This window comes from Coniosporium apollinis, assembly GCF_000281105.1.
Source record: "Coniosporium apollinis CBS 100218 chromosome Unknown supercont1.9, whole genome shotgun sequence".
Lineage (NCBI taxonomy): Eukaryota > Fungi > Ascomycota > Dothideomycetes > Coniosporium > Coniosporium apollinis.
In genome coordinates, this window is record NW_006913271.1 from 335,896 (window position 1) to 354,811 (window position 18,916).

The following is an 18,916-nucleotide window of genomic DNA, read 5'->3' on the forward strand; positions in this document are numbered from 1 at the left end:
ACCAAACCTACCACCTCCCTCCCGCGCTCAAGCTACCCCTCCAACCCCACCATCCGTCCATGACCTCCCCCGACCCAGAGATACGAACACACGCCCGCCTATCAGTCATATCCTCCCACCTAAACACCGGCCCCTCGAGCCTCCCACCGACGATTCCTCCCTCGACACCCTCACCCGCAACCACACCCCCAAACGCTTCCTCCTCGACCGCTCACTCCTCACCACAACCCACAATGACCCCCCCGCGCCCCCCGATAACCTGCCACGTCCTCGACACGACCACGGGCCGGCCCGGCGCCTCGATCCCCGTAACCCTGACCCTGCTCTCCATCTCGGACGCGGAGAACGCTGCGGGCGCCAGCCAGCGCTTCGCCGGCCTCACCAACGGCGACGGGCGCGTAACGTCCTGGAGCACCGGCTCGGGCTCGGCGCCTCTGGACGAGCTCTTCAGGCTGCAGAGCGAGCGCGGCGAGGCTTCGAAGTGGAGCCTGAATTTCGCGGTCGGGGACTACTGGAGGGAGCGCGGGGTCGAGGCCTTCTTTGAGGAGGTCGAGGTTAGGTTCACGGTGCGTGGGGGGAGCGCGAAGGAGCATTTTCATGTCCCCGTGCTGGTGGGGCCGTTTAGCTACACGACTTATAGGGGGTCGTGAGGGGAGATGTGGGTAGTATGGATGGGAACTGTGAGGGAGAGGGGTGGTTGTGGGGGAGCGGTTGTGGGGAGGAGCTTTGGGAAGAGAATTGGGTAGGGGGCGTGGAGTTTGGGGGTTTGAGGTTTCGAATTGGACGCATGGTGATGTACGGTTGCGTGCAGGCCGCACCCGTCTGAGTGGTGTGAGAAGTCATTGCTACGGGAACCGTTACGGCGACGCTTTTTGGGCGTATATTCAGGGCGTGAGTCTCGCGCAGGGCGGTAGGATACAGCTCACGTTGCGTTTGAGCTTTAGAGCGGCATTGTACTCTTGTGGGAAGTAGCTGTGGACGAAGCTTAGCGACGCCTTCACCTGCACAGGTGGTTTTATTTGATTTGATGCAACAGCCTCTTGAACGTGACTTCGAAGATTTTGTACGGAACCTTTATCCAATCGTACATCGCGCGTCAGGTATACATAGAAGTCACGTATCGAGCTAGATTGACCGCAGAAACCCCTCACAGGCTCACAGATGCACTCTGTTGGTGTGGCAGAGGTACTGATGCTGAACACAGAGACCCTTACTCCGGTATCCCTTTGCAGTCATCAGCTTCCTTCACTCTCGAGCAACGTATACCATACCAGCCACTCGAGGGATGCCAGACCGCCGACCTGCCTGTTGGAGCATGCCCTTCGCCATTGCGCCTTGCGACCGCGCTCAATTGGATGAGATCAGCGGTCTCATTCAGTTGTACTCTCCCCGCCGAAAAGCGATAGAATCACGTGTCGTCTCAATAAAAAGACGGTGCAGTAGCTATTAAAGACTTCTAGGCCAAACTACGTATATACCCTTATACCGACTCACTACATCGATGTAAAGCTTTCCTATAACCGCTTCTTAATGATTGCAGCCTCTCAAATAAGATTGATACGACCATAGAGAGACGGCACGTGATTCTATTACTTTTCGGCTGGGAGAGTAGAGTACCAGTAGAACATGCAGCACCATCCGGGTTCTGTGGCTCGCTGACTACCGGCAGGAATCGGGCGGGGAGCCACGTGACTGACTGCACGCCCAAGAGGAGCTAGCGCGGCTGACAACTGCTGGCCGCTTGGCACAATCGTCATTTCTGGGCTTCGCGACTCAGAACGACATCATCATCGCAACCTCGGACGCCGTATCCAGTATCTTGAACGGGGGGGCGTGCAGGCCTCGGATCAGCCTCATAATTTTTGTGTATCATATCCGCACACGCTGCCGATCAGCTCGATTCCCATACCGGCCCTCGCTTGGCCGCTGCAAGAATCCCTTGACTGGCTGACTGGCTGCGTCTCCTTTTTCTGCCTCGAGCCATTGCGTCACTGCCACCGACTCGACCTCCATTGAGTTGGGTAGACAGACATCGAGAGGTGCTGTCGCCGCCGCCCTGACTGCGCATTGGGAGGCCTCAATTTGCATCACTTGCGCATACCGGTGCCTGCTTCGCCTGCGAGGAGACTCCCAGGCCATTGAGTGCGGAGTCGTCGCGGTAAGTCGAGTCTTGCCGCCTCTCGCCACCCGACAGCGACAGAGCCGCCTTTCGGCCTCTACGCTCCCTGCGCATAGGCGTGCAGTTAAAAAGCGGGCTTGAATGCTGTGCTGATGCTTGCGACAATTTATTAGGTTGTTAACAACAAAAGTGCGACGAGCGCCTGCGACGAGAAGAGAGTGCGGATTTGTGGATTCGACAGCTTGGTTGTGGAAGCGAACGCAGGAGCGATCGACACCATTCCGAGCAGCACCCCTACGTCACCGCCCAGATGGCCGCAGTGAGCAACCTGAGTTCAAACAACTCTCCACATCTGAATACGAGGATGTCCTCACCGAAGGATGTGAAAAGAACAATAGCAGTTAAGAACGAAGGTCAGTTGTTACTTTGAACGATGCGCGCATGTACTTTGACATAGGCCTGCGTCTTACTCGAGCACCCGATGCCATCTTTATATAGCTCTTACCATGTCGCATCATGAATAGAATATGGCTAATCAGTCTACTGATCCAGACAACCAAAGAAGAGAATCCCCACTACACAACAGCCAAGATGCGCGGCGAGCGTCACCTCCACGGATAGGTACGCTCTTTCTCGAGGAGCAGGCGCATACCGTGCTGGGTGGCGGCCTGGTAGAAGCATACTCACCCTTTGTAGAGCATCAACCTGCCGTCCATTCATCCAAGGGGGAACCTGATGCAAAGCCTACTGCTCCCTCGAACAATACTACACAACCTCTTGCGCCTCCACCTCGACCTGTACAGAACAATCCCATAGATACGCCCGACTACTTTAATACCGTGCACAGCAATACTAGCCATCTACAACTCGAACCCAACCCGTTCGAGCAATCGTTCGGCAACCCGTCATCGGAAACGCCAGGGAAGCTACCGCCCATCGCAAATCTGACGTCGCCGTCTTCCCTGTTGCCCGGAGGTACGCCTGGCTGGCCCAACTCGCTTCGGTCGGGACCCTTGAGTCCTGCTATGCTCGCTGGGCCCGCGGGAGCAACCGACTACTTTGGTGATTCGTTCAGAGGTGGCTTTCCAACGCCTAACGAATCATCGCTACGCACTGGTCTGACGCCTGGTGGAGGGGGTTCCATGTTCCCCGCGCCAAGTCCTAACTCACAAGCGTTGTTCAACTCGTTAGCAAGTGGTGGCGCCACACCAAGCACTCTAGACTTCCACCGCACCGCCATGAACGCTGCTGCAGCCGCTAAGCAGCAGAACTTTAACGTCACCAGCAACGGACCGACATCACAGCCGCCGGATCAGAGCGGCCCTTCCGGAATGGATCACAGACAGTATCGTCCCCAACATCATCACCAGCAAGGCCACAACAACCCATTCGACAACACTAGTCAGCATGATAACGAGGCGGCCAACAGCCTGTTCTTGCTGACTCAAGCGAACGGTATGCGTGGAACTAATGGTCCTTATGGACTATCACAGCAGCCCCCCAACGCTGTCAATAACAACATGGGGCAAGTTCCGAATCAAGGACCACCCCAGTCTGCCGACACATCACCTGTAAGCCGGCGACCGACGAAGAACAACTCCATCGCTTCAATAGAAACGGGCGATTTCTCGGACAGTGGTCAAAGCGAACAAGCCAAGCCTACAGCAAAATCACGTGGTAAGAAGGGTTCAACCAGCAAGGCTCAAAACAACAATCGACGGAAGGCGGAGGAGACTCCCGGAAAATCGCCTGCAAGCAAGAAGCCGAGGAACAACAGCTCCGCTGTCAGCATGGCCAATATGGCCAACATGGCCAACATGGACCAGGAGATGGCTGACATGGATTCTGATGAAGAAGGCAGTCCGAAGCAAGAGCTCGGAGAGAACGGCAAGAAGATGACCGACGAAGAGAAAAGGAAGAACTTTTTGGAGCGCAACAGGTATGCTTTCAACATTACCTTCGTCCTAGCACACCTTTGTTTTTATCATCTCTAACATTCGTGCAGAGTTGCGGCCCTGAAGTGTCGACAGCGCAAGAAGCAATGGCTCGCAAACCTGCAAGCCAAAGTCGAGCTGTTCACAACGGAGAATGATCACTTGTCCGCACAAGTGACGCAGCTACGAGAGGAGATTGTCAACCTCAAGACACTGCTTCTTGCACACAAGGACTGTCCTGTATCTCAGCAACAGGGCCTTGGCGGCATGGCGATGCACAGCTTCATTGGCGATCCAAACGGCCAGATCAACACGCACGCCAACCCGTACGGGATGGCGATGCCACCGCCGGGCCAGCCAATGGGCATGCCTATGGGCGGCCAGGTGCAGCAGGGCCAGATGCAGCGTGGTTGAGCCCGTGCAGCAGTGTTTCCTGATGATGTTCTGACGTGCACCTGTAGACCTGAATCTTGTTGGTAGCGCTCTCTTTCTTCGGCGTTCAGACTTTCTCGACCCCCATGTGGCACGGCGTTCAGAGCGGTGGGGGTCTGGTGGCTCGGGAGTCAGATGAGGAGCTTCTTCTTCTTCAGGACGAAGATTGAAGCTCTCGTTGTGGCTTCCTGGGCTCGTGTGGTGGCTACGAGTCCGATATATAGTGGGAACGGCGACGTGGGGGATTCGGAAAAGAGCGCTTGGGCGTACAGCCGAGGCTTTGTAGCTTGTGGAAACAGTGATGTGTCGATTTATGATGTACTTCAAAGTCTTGTCGAATTCCATAGCTCACCTTCCGTGCTGGGTTGCTAGAAGGTCAAGCTGGCTTTCGTCCGATCGTCACGCCCATCCACCTTTAGTTTGAAATCATGGTCGGGCCTCAGCGCTGCCAGACGCAGAGCACTCACTGCAATCACTGATTCGCTGCTCCCTCCATCTTCCGTAAAGGCCACGGACCTCTTCGCGCGTCTATTTGAACACGGTCTTTCCATACTGCCGGGGCGCAGTCGGTCGAGCATTCTGCCACTGCCTCTACCCTTTCGTCAAGTTCATGAAGTACTCCAGAATTCTAATCTCGCTACCGTTCTGAGCGCATGCTGAGGACACTCATCTCAGCTCCCGACAACCGTCTCGTGCGTCATCTTGTGGTGGTTGCGAGACTTTAACTGGGCTTTTACGAAACCCCCTTCGGTTCAATGTTACTTATTCAACCATGCTCTCTCAACCTCACCCCTTATGTTAATCCACAGACAGAAGTAATGCTATCGCATGATTGACCCGTAAACATGAACCAATGGTAATTATCCAACAGATTATTCGAATCGCTTGCTCTATATAACGACAGATTGCGAGGCCAAGCTAGCCACTGAAATGGCAATGAGTGCCCATAAATACAGGCCGTTTCCCCCTCCCAGGAGCTATGCTAACCAGATACCCGTTCCCCATTATCCCAGCCAATTCCCAGGTCCTATGCTTCCATTTTGGTCCAAAGTGCTGTCTCTATAATTCCGCGTATACCGTCCCAAGACAAAGATCCCATTACCCTAATCATTATAGCATCCAAATCAGCGCCCGAGATCCCCTTCCGCAGCATCGGCTTGAGGGAGCCTGCAGATATAAAAACGCCCTGGCTGGTGCATCATTACGTCGTAACATCATTATCCTCCTCTTCCTCCTTTTTCCCTCTCTATCCTCCTCTTCCCCCCCCGTCCAATCACAGCCACCCCACCACTGCTAAGACCACCGTCGCCATGACACCCGCGAGGATACTGGTCCATACCGCTCCCTTCCCAGCCCTCCCCGCCGCCGCACCCGTTTTCGTAGCACTCGCACTCGCGCTCCCAACGCTCTCCCCCGGCCTCGCACTCGTACTCGTCGTCATCGCTGTATTCGCCCTCGTACTCGTCGCCGGAAACAGCGCCGTAGTCCTTCCATTAACCACCAGCGCCGTCGCGCTCGGACTCAGACTGATCGTCGTGCCATCCACCACAATAACGCCTCCAGGCGTGAGGGTCTGGCCCGCAATCACGAACGTGGTTCCGCCGCCGGGTAGGGCCGTGTAGGTGCTCGGGCCTATGGTCAGGAGCGGCGGGAGCGTTATGACCGCTGTGGCTGGGGAAAGCGATGTCGTGCGCCCGTTGACGACGAGCGCGGTCGCGGAGGCGGCGAGCGAGATGCGCGTCCCGTCTACCGTGATGGCGCCGCCGGGTGTGAGGGTCTGGCCGGCGATGACGTAGGTAGTGCCGGCGCCGTTGACGGTGGCGGTGTAGACGGTGTTGCCGATTGTGAGGAAGGGCGGCGCGGTGATGGTGGGTGGAGAGACGAGGGTGGAGATTACGCCGTTGACGATGGCGAAGGAGGCCGAGGGGCCCAGAGAGACAGTCGTGCCGGATATGGTGAGGATTGCGCCGGGGGTTAAAGTTTGGGTGCCGATGACGAAGGTGCCGGAAGTGGCGGTGTAGACTTGGCCGGCGATAGTGAGGGTGGGGGGTGAGGTGATGGTAGCTGGGTAGGCGAGGGTGGAGGTGATACCGTTTATAACCGCGATGGTGGCTGAGGGACCAAGTGACACTACGGTCCCGTCGACTGTGAGAACTCCCCCCGGGGTTAAAGTTTGACCATCAATGACGAAGCTACCGCTTGTGGCGGTATAAACTTCGCCAGCGATAGTTAGAGTAGGAGGAGAGGTAATCATAGGAGCGTAAGCAAGGATTGTCGTTACACCATTGACGACGGCTACGGTGGCGGAGGGACCGAGTGAAATGACGGTGCCGTCAACCGTGAAGACTCCGCCTGGAGTGAGAGTCTGCCCGTCAATTACGAAGGTACCGCTTGTTGCGGTGAAAGCTTGGCCGTCAACTGAGAGAACAGGGGCAGGTGTGATTGTAGGAGAGAAGACAAGAGTTTCGGTGACCCCGTTGACCACAGCTATAGAAGCGGATGGTCCCAGTGAAATCGTCGTTCCGTCAGCGACAATTACTCCACCTGGAGTCAGAGTCTGGCCGTCGACAACAAAGGTGCCGCTTGTTGCCGTAAAGACTTGTCCGTCAACCGTCAGAATCGGCGGATAGGTGATGACAGGAGCAAGCGCAAGCGTCTGGGTCGCGCCATTGACTACTGCTATGGAAGCTGAGGGGCCGAGAGATATTGTAGTCCCATCTACGGTAAGCACACTGCCGGGCCGAAGCGTTTGCCCGGCAACGACAAAGCTTCCACCAGATGCGGTGTACGTCTGCCCGGCAACCGTGAGGACAGGGGCCGCCGTGATGACCGCCGACTCCACGAGGACTTGCGTAGCGTCGTTGATAACAACAAAAGCAGCGGATGGACCTAGACTAATTGTACTGCCACTGACAGTGATCACACCTCCGGGTGCGAGTGTTTGTCCATTGATGACAAACAGTTGCCCAGAGCTTGAACCTAGGCTGTAAGTCTGGCCTCCGACAGTAAGAACGGGCGGAGGGGTCACCACAGGCGAAGGCCTCAAGACTTGCGTTACGCCATTGACGATGACCTCTGATGCCGACGGACTCAGGCTCACAGTGGTTCCGCTGACTACGATAACACCACCAGGCGTCAGTGTCTGCCCGTCAACAACTAGCGGGGCGCCAGCGCTAGCAGTGTAAGTGCTTCCAGCGATCGTCACAGCAGCTGCTGGGGTTACAACCCCGGCCCTGAGCGTCTGAATTGCTCCGTTTATCACTACTGCAGATGCCGATAGAGCCAAGCTGATTGTTGTGCCATCAACTGTAATGGCGACTCCCGGCCGAAGCGTCTGGCCAGCGATAACGAACGAGCTGTCGACGCTTGGGGCGAATGTATTCCCAGCAACCGTCAGGATTGGAGGAGCAGTAGCTTGTGGAGCAAGCGGCTGCGCAACGCCATTGATGACCACTGCGGTAGCGGAAGGCGCCAGACTGATCATCGTGCCGCCAACAGTTACAGCAGCTCCTGGCCGAAGGGTCTGTCCACTGATGATATACGAGGTACCAACGCTGGGGGTAAAAGAACCTCCAGCAAAAGTCAGGATAGATGGCGTAGTAGCTTGAGCGGCAAGCGGTTGAGTGACCCCGTTAACCACGACATTGGAACCGGAGCTGTCGAGCGAGATAGTATTGCCATTGACGGTGACCGCGCTACCGGGCGCCAACGGCTGGCCTCCGACTTCTATGAATGATCCCGGTACGGCAGAAAAGGTTGATCCACCAAAGGTCAATGTGGGCGCTGGTATCGGAGCTGGCGCTCGAGCTGGGGCTGCGGTAGGCGCGGGTACTGGCCTGGCAAGTGGTTGGGTACTGCCATCAATCACCACATAGGAAGCCGAAGGGCCCAAGCTGATGACCGTGCCACTCAGCGTAGCCACGCCACCTGGTGTCAGAGTTGCACCAGGTGTGAGGTAGTACTGTGTCGCAGCATTGGGCGTGAAAGTGTTCCCGCCAATCGGGATGACAGGCGGTGGTGCGGCCACAGACGGTGGTGCTGCAACAGGTGACGCGACTTGCGGCAGGGGCGAGGTACGACCGCCCACAACAATTGCAGTGGCAGAGGGCGCAAGCGATACAGGAATGTTGTCGACAACGACTGCCGGCCCACCCGGAGCTAGAGTTTGTCCACCGATTACGATGGGGGCCGAGGGCGCACTCGGTAAGACGAAGGTGTTTGAGCCTACGACGATGTTGCGCGATGGCGCTGCCGCCTGATTGCCCTGTACCTGACCCACGGCTGAGGGACCAGCTTGCTGTGAGGCAGCGCCGGCGCGGGTGATCTCCGCTATCACACTACCAAGATTTCCGGCTGCAGCGGCTGCAGGTCTGGTCTCCACGGATGGCGCAAGGAGGCTTCCAAGGTTACCGGCAACTGCGGCCGCGGAGGGTGTAGCAGTAGGTAGAGGAGCCACCACAGTCACGCTTCCGCCAACGTTTACGGTGAGAGCTGTGACCTGCGTCGTGGTGGCTGGGTTGACAATAACTCGAGTGGGTCCCACAACGAACGTAAGCACGCTGTCCCCAGCGGACGGGGCGTTTCCTCCCGATGGTGCTGGCCCCTGGGGAGTAAGTATGGTCGTCTGCCCGCCTATCGTTGCCGTCAATACTGGAGGAGCGTTGGTCGTCGCCGGGTCAATTGTAACGGTTTGCTCTATGCGGCCAATATTGAACGTCACATTAGGGCGCCCGGATGTCGCTGTAGGCCTCGAATTGTCTGCTGGTGTAGGGTTTGTATCACCGCCAATCGGCGTAAATTCACCTGGCTGATCCTGACTGACAGGGGTTTCGACGCCTCCAGGCTTCGGAGCTGTGGGATCAACTTCCTGCGGATTGGATGCTGTTGGTTGGACTCCCGCTCGAGGGGCCCCTGCGTTACTAGTCGCGCTGTCTGTTGGCACACCTGGATTTGTTTCAACTATCGTTGTTCCGGGCACGTTCTCAGCCGTGACAAAGCCGGGAACATCGGGGGGACCGGGCGCTGGCCTCTCAGTATGTACTCTTAAGCCGCATGTTGGACACGGCGCTTCAGGGTCTTCAGTGGCGGTAGACTCCACATGACCGATGCGGGCTGTGAACGCCCAATAATAGATGATATCGACGACGATCAGAACGGTTGGCGAGGCTTCGAAGCTTCCAAGAGTGCACGACGACTCGGGTAAGCCAGTAAGGAACTCCGCAGGAATGTCCCCCGTCACCACTGACAGACTATCTATGCCCTTTTGGAAGTACTCATGCATATACGGAGTGGGGAGATCGTATGTCGCGGTGGATGCCAAGCAGGAGACGCTACCGTCCGCGACGACGGGCTTCTTCTCAACCACCTCGTACACGCTATAGTAGATGACAGGCGTAGCTGATGTACTAGTAGAATGTCAACTATCAGTCCATTTCAGCGAGGCGGGAGACTTACACTGTAGTGGCCGCCTCAGTAATAACAGCGGTAGCTTCTGGTAGCGGATCGAGCCGGAGAGTGTCGCCATAGTAGGGCTGCTCAACCTCGGTCGTAGGAAACGGACTGACAGCGCTTCTCGTTATGATCGATGTAGCTGCCGCTACAGGCATAGGTGGGGTTACAGGAATGTAAGCGACATAAGAGTAATTCCAGTAAGAGTCGTATGTAGGGACTGGTACGTAATCTGTCGGCTGCTCCAGATATTCCGTTACGTCAAAGGGCCAATCATTTGGTACAGCGGTCACATAGTTGTCGTCTCCGATCGCAAGGATTGATTCTGCGTACTCGTACGACGTTGTGTGCCAGTAATCCACCTTGGCATTGCGTATGTTGATCGTACAACCTCCGCAAGTGTCGTTGCTCGCCGCGCTGGTCGATGAATTGGCTTGGGCGGTGCTTGAAACATTATACGATGAAGTAATCGTTGTATGAGAATAAGTGGTGGTGGAATTGTGGTAGTAGGGGCTAGTCGAAGCGGTGTGGCGAGCGGTAGTTGAGGCGTTGTAGTAAGCGGTATTTGGTGCTGAAACAGTAGACGGAGCATTTGAAGAATCGATCTGGGACACGGTGCTTGAGGCATTGGAACTGATATCGCTCGCAGTTGTGTCCACATAAGAGCTGGAGGTATTCCACGCTCCTGGACTCGTAATGGGAGTCGTCGGAGTACTGGACGTGTTCCAGGACGGGGCGGAAGCACTGGAATATCCGCTCAATGGACTGTTGGGAACCACGTGTGTAATGTTCTCGGGGACTCTACTCGAACTAGGGGTGCCCGGACCAGACTCCGTAGGGTAGCTCAATCCGGTTGTCGTAGAGTTGGAAGCCCAGGTCTGCGCAGGCTCAGTAGCGGACTCTAAGGAGGTGTTAGCGGCGGTTGCTGAAGTATAATCAGGCTTGCCGGTTCCGTGGTCCGCAGGATAGGTAGACTCCGGCGCGGTAAAGTTGGCAGCTCGACTCCTCGAGGGTTCCGCAGTAGGCTCCACGGTAGGCTCCACGGTAGGCTCTGCGGTAGGCTCTGCGGTAGGCTCCGAAAATGACGCAGTCTCAGTCCTTGAGGTTGACGCGCTAGCACCACTCGTCGTAGTAGACACTATATCGGTCGTGGTGGAGTTGGCAGCCCAACTCTTCGAAGACTCCACGGTAGGTTCTGCAGTAAAGTCCGCAGTAGGCTCTGATAGAGTCGCAGCCTCTATCCTTGAGGTAGACACGCCAGTTTCATTTGCCGTGGAGGATACTGTGTCGGGAGTAGTAGATGTGGAAGTCCACGTCTCAGAGAGATCGGAAGGGGATTCGGAAGGGGTTGCGGAAGATGTTGTGGACGTGAACACTGAAGAGTAAGCCGGAAGAGTGGCTTCTGGAGCTTTGGTTGGCGTGTCTGCGGCGGATCTACTAACAGTACTGCTAGAACTGAATGCTATCTGGGTTGAGGAGCTCGAAAAAACCTCGATAATAGTCGAGGAGATGGTCTTCGCTTCATCATAAGTTTCAATCGGGCTCGGACTCGAGCTTGGTGCCAAGATAGATTCAGACAGGCTGGACGTCAAAAGAGAGTTGGATTCCTCTGGAGCAACGAACGTTGGCGTGTCGGCGGGCGTACTCGAGTTCCATTGTTTTCCTTGTACAGGTCAACAGGCTGGTACGTTTATCGACGTGCAATGCCTTACCTATGGACTCGTATCGGCGAAGCCTGAATTTGTCGGGAGAAGCACATGCAAGAGCCGCCAATAGCCAGGCCAAAATCAGGCTATGCTGGCGCATCGTGCGTCTCTCCGCTAAAAGACAGTGAAGATGGCGTAGACAACATCCGCCGGGACAACGAAAGGCAATGCTACAATGAACAACGGACGAAGATAGAGCGAAAATACACAGATCAGGTCACGGAGGGCGAGATGGAGGTTCAGGCGGAGATCACGGTTGGATGGTCTCGGCGCTGCACGTCGATTACGGCGAGTGGACGTTTGGGATGGATGGGCGCGGCCTAGCCTCCGAAAACGACTGAGAGCGGGCGTATTTCGCGAAGGCGGAAGCAGCTGGTGCAGAACCCTGATCTCCGGCTCAGCCGACCTGCAGGCAAGACATTGGCAGCCGCGAGGTAACACGACGGGCCCTTGGACGCATTCTCGCTTGGGTTGCAACTGGAAGCAGAGGTCCATCTTCGAGATGCGCTGTCCTCGGAAGAGTAATTACGTTGTTCGCGCGGCGGAGACCGTTGCTGTGGTCGGTCTGCCAGCCACGTCTCAAACCTTCGCTCCTTGGCTATGGAAGAGGCGCTCGACGCCGCTGGGGAGCGCTCATGCCCGGGTGGTTGATCGCCGGGAGACTTGCACGGACTTTGTGACGAGCCCAGCGGGACGGTGGCGACAGGCCAAGGGGCCCCATCTCCAAGCTACCTAGGTACGCCAGGGTTCCTCGCAACCTTGCAAGGAAGCGAGCCTGTTTCGGGTTTGCGTTGGCGTGGCGGCACATTTCCCCGCAGCGGCGACTGATTGGCGTACGGTGAAATAAAGCTTCGAATTGCTGCTCTTCGTTGGCCGTCGCTGGTCTGACATGCGTTTGCTGGCTTTCTCCGGCCTCCCCGCTTGCTGACGCGCTCGCCACGCTAACGAGAATTGGCCAGACATCAGACGCAAAGGCCTTTTCTGGATGGCGCGGCGCGTCTCCAGCTCCAGCTCCAGCTCTTCTCAGGCATTGCGGCCTACATAGCTGAACTCCCTCCGGGGGCCTTGCAGCATGATGGTCAGCACCGCGCCTTGTCTCTCGGCTTCTGTCGTGGAGGGGACCCCGCCCCAGCACGGCAGACGAGACCGGAAAAACACAGTCCTCGAAGCCGCGCCGGCCAAAGGTTCCCGTCTATCTGAATCGGCGCCGGGATGAACTGTCGGGACGCTGTCGGCTGCCAAGTGATGCCGAGTGATGCCGAGTGATGCCGAGTGCTGTGCTACTTCGCTCTTCCATCTCGTCATCAATTTTAGCATTCCTGGTGGGACAGAGACGGGTACCTATCGCTAATGAGGTGCCTTGCGTCCGAGCATGGGGTTGATTCAGATAGGTACCGCCGACAGCGCAAGTTGCATGCTTGGCAGCTGTGAGATTAGTTGAATGCCGCCAGCCGGGAAGGGCGCCGCTCTCCCGACCACCTGCCAGACTGATGCTGATCCGATTGATTGATCGTCACCAGCACTCGGATGCGCTTGCAGGGCGCTCCTGTCCGGCTCGTCTCAGAGCCTCAACCCCAATTTTCCACTTGCGGTCGTTCTACACGTATGTACGTGCTGTGCGCGCAGGCAACTGAAGCGTTCCGAAGCGGGCATGAGCCGCCATCTCCACCGCCCTATTGGGTGCCGGTAGTTTTGCCTTCCACTTCGACATCACCATGTTCCACTGCCGGCCGCGGGCGGCATGGTATCTGATGGTCACCATCCTCTCGCTATGTTCGCTGTCCACCGCAGTTGCGCTCGAACCAAGAGCGGCTGCTCCTCCATCGCCCATATCTTTCGCACCCGACCAAAACTGGGACGGCATCGACGGGCCGTGGTCGTCGTTCACACTGCGTGTAGGCACTCCGGCGCAATATGTCCGCGTCTTCGCATCGACTGGCAGTCAGCAGACCTGGGTGGTACTGCCACAAGCATGTCAAAACTACCCCGATCGTGAGCAATGCCGAGAGGCTCGAGGCGATGACTTTGTCGTAAACGCATCCTCGACCTGGAACGAGATAGGGAATTTCCATCTTTGGATTGGGGCCAATCTGGGGCTGGAAGGTATCGCTACCTATGGATACGACACTGTGGGCTTGGGAATGGAGGGGGAAGGAGGTCCCACACTGTTGAACCAGACTGTGGGAAGCTACACATCGGAGGACTTCTTCTTGGGCGTTTTCGGCCTGCACCCAAAGCCGACCAACTTCAGCACCTTTGGCGAGCCATCGCCAAGTTATATGAGCAATCTGAAGGAGCAAAGTCTTATTCCTAGCCTGTCGTACGGCTATACAGCGGGGAACCAGTACCGTATGTCTCTACAAACGAGGTTAAATGAAGACTTCTAACGGGTACAGGTCTGCGAAAGGTCCTGGCAAGCCTCACGCTCGGCGGGTACGATGCATCGCGCTTCGAGCCCAACGGTGTCTCATTCACCTTTGCACCGGACAACGAGCGGGATCTAGTGGTCGGTCTCCAGGCGATTTCCATGAGCGATAGTACGCGACAGAACGTCAACCTCCTGCCGACACCGCATTACACGTATATCGATTCAACGTACTCGCAGATCTGGCTTCCCATCGATGCCTGCCGAGCATTTGAAGACGCGTTTGGTCTGATATACGATGACGTGACGGAACTCTACCTGGTCAACGACACGCTTCATGAGACTCTGCTAGCGCAGAACGCCAGCATTGCTTTTACGCTTGGCACTACTCTCTCGGAAGCGAATCAAGTAGTCAACATTACGTTGCCATATGCAGCGTTCGACCTCACGGCTCTGCCATACTATCAGGGTCTTGTTAATGCGACACAATACTTTCCACTCCGACGGGCGCAGAACGAGACACAGTACATCCTGGGCCGAGCATTTCTCCAAGAAGCCTACATCACCGTTGACCATGAGCGATCCAACTTCTCCGTCTCGCAGTGCGTCTGGGAGTATGGAGCGGCGCAGAACATCATCGCCATCCCGTCTCTCGAGAGGGCCTCGAATGCGGGCACCGGCGGGCAGCCTCCAGGTTCTACCTCTTCATCTCTCAGCACAGGCGCTATAGTCGGCATTGCCGTCGGTGCGGCAGCTGCCACAGCCCTAATCGCACTGCTCATCTTCTTGCTTTGGTGGAGGCGTAGGAAGCAGAAGCCGAAGCCTGGGGATGAGGCGTCCTCCGATGGCTCATCAACCTCAGAATCTCCAGAGCCACCTGAAGAGCAAACCGACAACGTGATTCCCAAAGCCGAACTTGACGCGACTCAAGTTTCGCGCCACGAGATCGACAGCACTTCGAAGCTCGATCGGGCTCCTGATGGCCTAGCAACCCCCGGCACGCCAGCCAGCCCCTACCCCAGCGAGGTCGAAGCCGCACAGAAGGTAGTATTCGAAATGGAAGGCGATATCCCGGCCCGCCCAGAAGCAGACGGTCGCCAGCTATCCGAGAAAGAAGGGATGATGTTTAGAGAAAAGAAATACAACGGCGTCGACAGCACTCCCGCTCCATCGCCTACCACCCCGACGGTCGAGAGTAACAGGAGACGGGCGCCAGTCTCGCCGTCGGATATAAGGCCGATTACAGGAGAGTATGTCGAGCGTGTTTCGCCAGTGACTGCATATCCAACAGCAGGATCTGGGTCGGATAGGATTTTAAGCCCACTAAGCCCACTGGACAACAGCGAAGAGGGGACGGTGGTAAAGAGGAGGTTTTCGTTTGAGGATTAATGCATTGCTAGGATATGCGGGAGTCTATGGCGGCGTAATGCAGGTGCACTGTAACGACTGTAGCATTTGTAAAGGCGTTCTTGGCAGCTCTCTCACTTGGAGGCTGAGGTTTGGGAATTACGTCTAAATTTACGAAACAACATGTGCTCCAACCACGGCTGGTGAGGCTGATGGCGGGTTTGGCTTACCGCCCTTTGGCCCTTCAAAGCGCGGGATAGGGCTGACACGCGGGCGGACCGGATGCCCCTCCACAAGCGCTCAGCTCCTCGAGGGTCGAAGGCTGAGGGTCTTCTGCGCCTCGAGAATATTGTTGTCATCCTTGCTGTAGCCTGCAATATATATCACTCGTTACTTGTATCTCTTCGTGCCTTGTTGAGTGAAGATTTCCACGCCACTCCAACGCATCTCGACTCCTGTCCCCCCACTTCGAGACTCGGTGGCCTAAAACAAACCGCGAAGAACACCGCGCGTCCACTTTGCTACACACGCCCCAAACATCCTTCATACCCTATACAACCAACTATGGCAGACCTTCAGGGTCGAAAAGTATTTAAGGTCTTCAACCAGGAATTCATTGTTGACGAACGATACAATGTCACAAAGGAGCTAGGGCAGGGCGCTTATGGCATCGTCTGGTATACTTTACAGAATTGTCCTCAGGGTACCAAGTTGTCCATGGCTGACGATGTCCTTGCAGCGCCGCCACAAACCAACAGACGAACGAGGGGGTTGCAATCAAGAAGGTCACCAATGTCTTCAGCAAGAAGATTCTCGCCAAGCGCGCGCTCAGAGAGATCAAGTTGTTACAGCACTTCAGAGGTATGGCCTTGGTAGAGACTGCTCCTTGCGATGGAAGCAATTGTCCGGACAGAAGCTGACAGTCACCGCAGGACATCGCAACGTAAGCCCCCGCCTATACATACCGTGTCCCTTATGCGCCGCAGGCCCAGGCGTTAACAGAACCGCCGCAGATAACGTGCCTCTACGACATGGATATCCCGAGACCAGACAACTTCAACGAGTGCTACCTATACGAAGGTGAGAACGAGGGTCACGATTGGCTTCAACAAGGCTGACGCCGGCGCAGAGCTCATGGAATGCGATTTGGCCGCGATCATCAGGTCAGGGCAGCCCTTGACCGACGCGCACTTCCAGTCCTTCATTTATCAGATCCTCTGTGGATTGAAATACATCCACTCCGCGAACGTGCTGCACCGTGACTTGAAGCCCGGCAACTTGCTCGTCAACGCCGACTGCGAGCTCAAGATCTGCGACTTCGGTCTCGCGCGAGGCTTCTCCATGGATCCGGAGGAGAACGCAGGATACATGACCGAGTACGTCGCTACTCGATGGTACCGCGCGCCCGAGATCATGCTCAGCTTCCAGAGCTACACCAAAGCCAGTACGTTCCCCCTCTTTACCATCCCCAAGAGTCCCAACTAACATCCCCTAGTCGACGTCTGGTCCGTCGGCTGCATCCTCGCCGAGCTGCTCGGCGGCAAGCCCTTCTTCAAAGGCCGGGACTACGTCGACCAGCTGAACCAAATCCTGCACTACCTCGGGACTCCCAACGAGGAGACCCTCTCCCGCATCGGCTCGCCCCGCGCGCAGGAATACGTACGCAACCTGCCCTACATGCAAAAAGTCTCCTTCACGTCCCTCTTCCGATCCGCCAACCCCGACGCGCTCGACCTCCTCGACCGCATGCTGGCCTTCGACCCCAGCTCGCGCATCTCCGTCGAAGAGGCGCTCGAGCACCGCTACCTGCAGATCTGGCACGACGCCTCGGACGAGCCGGCCTGCCCGACGACCTTCGACTTCCACTTCGAGGTCGTCGAGGACATTGGCGAGATGAAGAAGATGATTCTCGCCGAGGTGCACAGGTTCCGGCAGATGGTGAGGGCGCAGCCCGTACAGGCGCAGGGCATGCCGGGCAGCCAGCAGCAGAATGTCCCCATTCCGGATCATTATGATCCCAGGGCGCCCGAGGACCCGCGGCCGCATGAGGCGTTTTCGGGACAGTATGCGATGGGCGCGTTGGAGCAGGAGTTGCAGGGGGGTTTGGATGCGAAGATGCAGCAGTAGATGCGGTCATAGATTTGGGAAGGGACTAGAGGGACGCATACGCATGGAAAAGAAGGGACGTGGGTTTGTGGGGTTGAAGAGCTGGGAGCGGCTTGATGGATTGATTCACTGTTTTGATCCGCCTGGTTGCGGAATCATTCATATGGTGATATTGGTAGAGTAGCATTGACGAGTTCCATTATCCGCATCTACCGCCTGGACTGCAAGACAGTGATATTTTGATCGCCTGCCTGATGCCTGAATGTGATTGCCGTGCCTGGCATTTCCAGCGGCTCTCGGTCGACCCGGCGCTCGACACACCCCACCAAAACGGTGACGTAGCCTTGTCACTTCTGTCAAAACTCCCCACATCGTATTTTAGCTGTGCATCTGAACTTTCAACCACACACCCAGCCGTCTCACGTCCTCCATAAACTCCCCGATTCCTGACGACACTTGAACCTCTCAATTCTCAATCGCCCACCCAACATCCACAAAATGTCCGCCGAATACAAAGGCCAAGACCCGCTCGAGATCGCCAAGCAAGCAGAGGCAGACCTAAACTCTCACGCCGCGAAGCACGGCCACGATGCCAACATCTCGTCAGGCCATGGGAAGGGGGCCAGCGACTCCAGTGTGTCCCCATCACCATCACCATCACCCCCTTCCCTCTCCCTCTCCTCTCCCACCACGTGGCCGTTGAGGCCTTGGGCGCCTTCTGCCAATGGGCTACTAGGCTGTTGTATCCCAAGTAGAGTATCCGAGGGAGTTGTGGACATATCGGCTGATGGAGTAACGAACAGCACTCGAATCCGGCGTCGACGCCAACGTCGAGAAGAAGTTCCCCGGCGCAGAGGTGACGTACGGCTCAGCGGCATCTGGTGCAGGTGACAACCGCGAGATTCCGGAGTCGGAGGGTGGCGATGCTGTCAATCCTGCGACGGGAGGGTACGTTTCTGTCCTTACCCGCTCCTTCCTCTTGCCCTGTCTCAGAGGCCAATTTCGCTGTTCCACTGCTAATGTGTCTCCGCTTTCCGTAGACCCACGAAAGCCCGCGACTTCGAGGGCCTCGGCGGCCCTGAGGACAAGCTCCAGGCGCACGCGGAGGCGCATGGAGGCGATGATGATGTGAGGGGGAATATCAGGCAGGAGGGCAAGATGGATAGCACCAAGTAGGCGATGCAGGACGTTGGTGTGCGCATGTAGTCTCGTGGAGCACAGCATTGAATTCGTCCAGCTGAGGCATGGGAAAAGCCAGACTCAGGCAGTGAGGTGGAAGCCCAGGAAAGTCGCAATTAGAAAACATACTGGCCATGCCGGTTCTCAGGGCATTTCAAATCGGTTTCCATTGCTGCGTGGCCGTCTATGCCTACAATACAACTAAGCCTTTATGACTGGCCGTATGCGTCCCGAACGCCGCATAAATGCACCCAAGCCCCCGATCAGTACTCCAACGAAT

The 18,916-nt window shown here is 56.6% G+C and overlaps 6 protein-coding genes across 6 annotated transcripts; 5 read left to right on the top strand and 1 right to left on the bottom strand.

The window, feature by feature from the left end:
• Positions 1 to 233: 233 nt before the first annotated feature.
• On the top strand, positions 234 to 650 carry W97_02472 (hydroxyisourate hydrolase; the record flags this gene model as incomplete). The annotated part of the gene is made up of 1 exon (XM_007780372.1): positions 234 to 650. The coding sequence occupies one exon, from the start codon at positions 234 to 236 to the stop codon at positions 648 to 650; it is 417 nt and encodes a 138-aa protein (XP_007778562.1).
• A 1,996-nt stretch (positions 651 to 2,646) lies between these two features.
• W97_02473 (uncharacterized protein) lies at positions 2,647 to 4,467 on the top strand (the record flags this gene model as incomplete). The annotated part of the gene is made up of 2 exons (XM_007780373.1): positions 2,647 to 4,058; positions 4,125 to 4,467. 2 exons carry the CDS (start codon positions 2,647 to 2,649, stop codon positions 4,465 to 4,467), a joined length of 1,755 nt encoding a protein of 584 aa, XP_007778563.1.
• Positions 4,468 to 5,758: 1,291 nt separating this feature from the next.
• W97_02474 (uncharacterized protein) lies at positions 5,759 to 10,091 on the bottom strand (the record flags this gene model as incomplete). The annotated part of the gene is made up of 2 exons (XM_007780374.1): positions 5,759 to 9,890; positions 9,940 to 10,091. 2 exons carry the CDS (start codon positions 10,089 to 10,091, stop codon positions 5,759 to 5,761), a joined length of 4,284 nt encoding a protein of 1,427 aa, XP_007778564.1.
• A 3,263-nt stretch (positions 10,092 to 13,354) lies between these two features.
• W97_02475 (uncharacterized protein) lies at positions 13,355 to 15,393 on the top strand (the record flags this gene model as incomplete). Its single annotated transcript, XM_007780375.1, has 2 exons — positions 13,355 to 13,988; positions 14,036 to 15,393. The coding sequence occupies 2 exons, from the start codon at positions 13,355 to 13,357 to the stop codon at positions 15,391 to 15,393; spliced, it is 1,992 nt and encodes a 663-aa protein (XP_007778565.1).
• A 522-nt stretch (positions 15,394 to 15,915) lies between these two features.
• On the top strand, positions 15,916 to 17,478 carry W97_02476 (CMGC/MAPK/ERK1 protein kinase; the record flags this gene model as incomplete). The annotated part of the gene is made up of 5 exons (XM_007780376.1): positions 15,916 to 16,028; positions 16,091 to 16,223; positions 16,365 to 16,431; positions 16,481 to 16,795; positions 16,847 to 17,478. 5 exons carry the CDS (start codon positions 15,916 to 15,918, stop codon positions 17,476 to 17,478), a joined length of 1,260 nt encoding a protein of 419 aa, XP_007778566.1.
• A 477-nt stretch (positions 17,479 to 17,955) lies between these two features.
• On the top strand, positions 17,956 to 18,633 carry W97_02477 (uncharacterized protein; the record flags this gene model as incomplete). Its single annotated transcript, XM_007780377.1, has 3 exons — positions 17,956 to 18,091; positions 18,261 to 18,405; positions 18,498 to 18,633. The coding sequence occupies 3 exons, from the start codon at positions 17,956 to 17,958 to the stop codon at positions 18,631 to 18,633; spliced, it is 417 nt and encodes a 138-aa protein (XP_007778567.1).
• Positions 18,634 to 18,916: the final 283 nt, after the last annotated feature.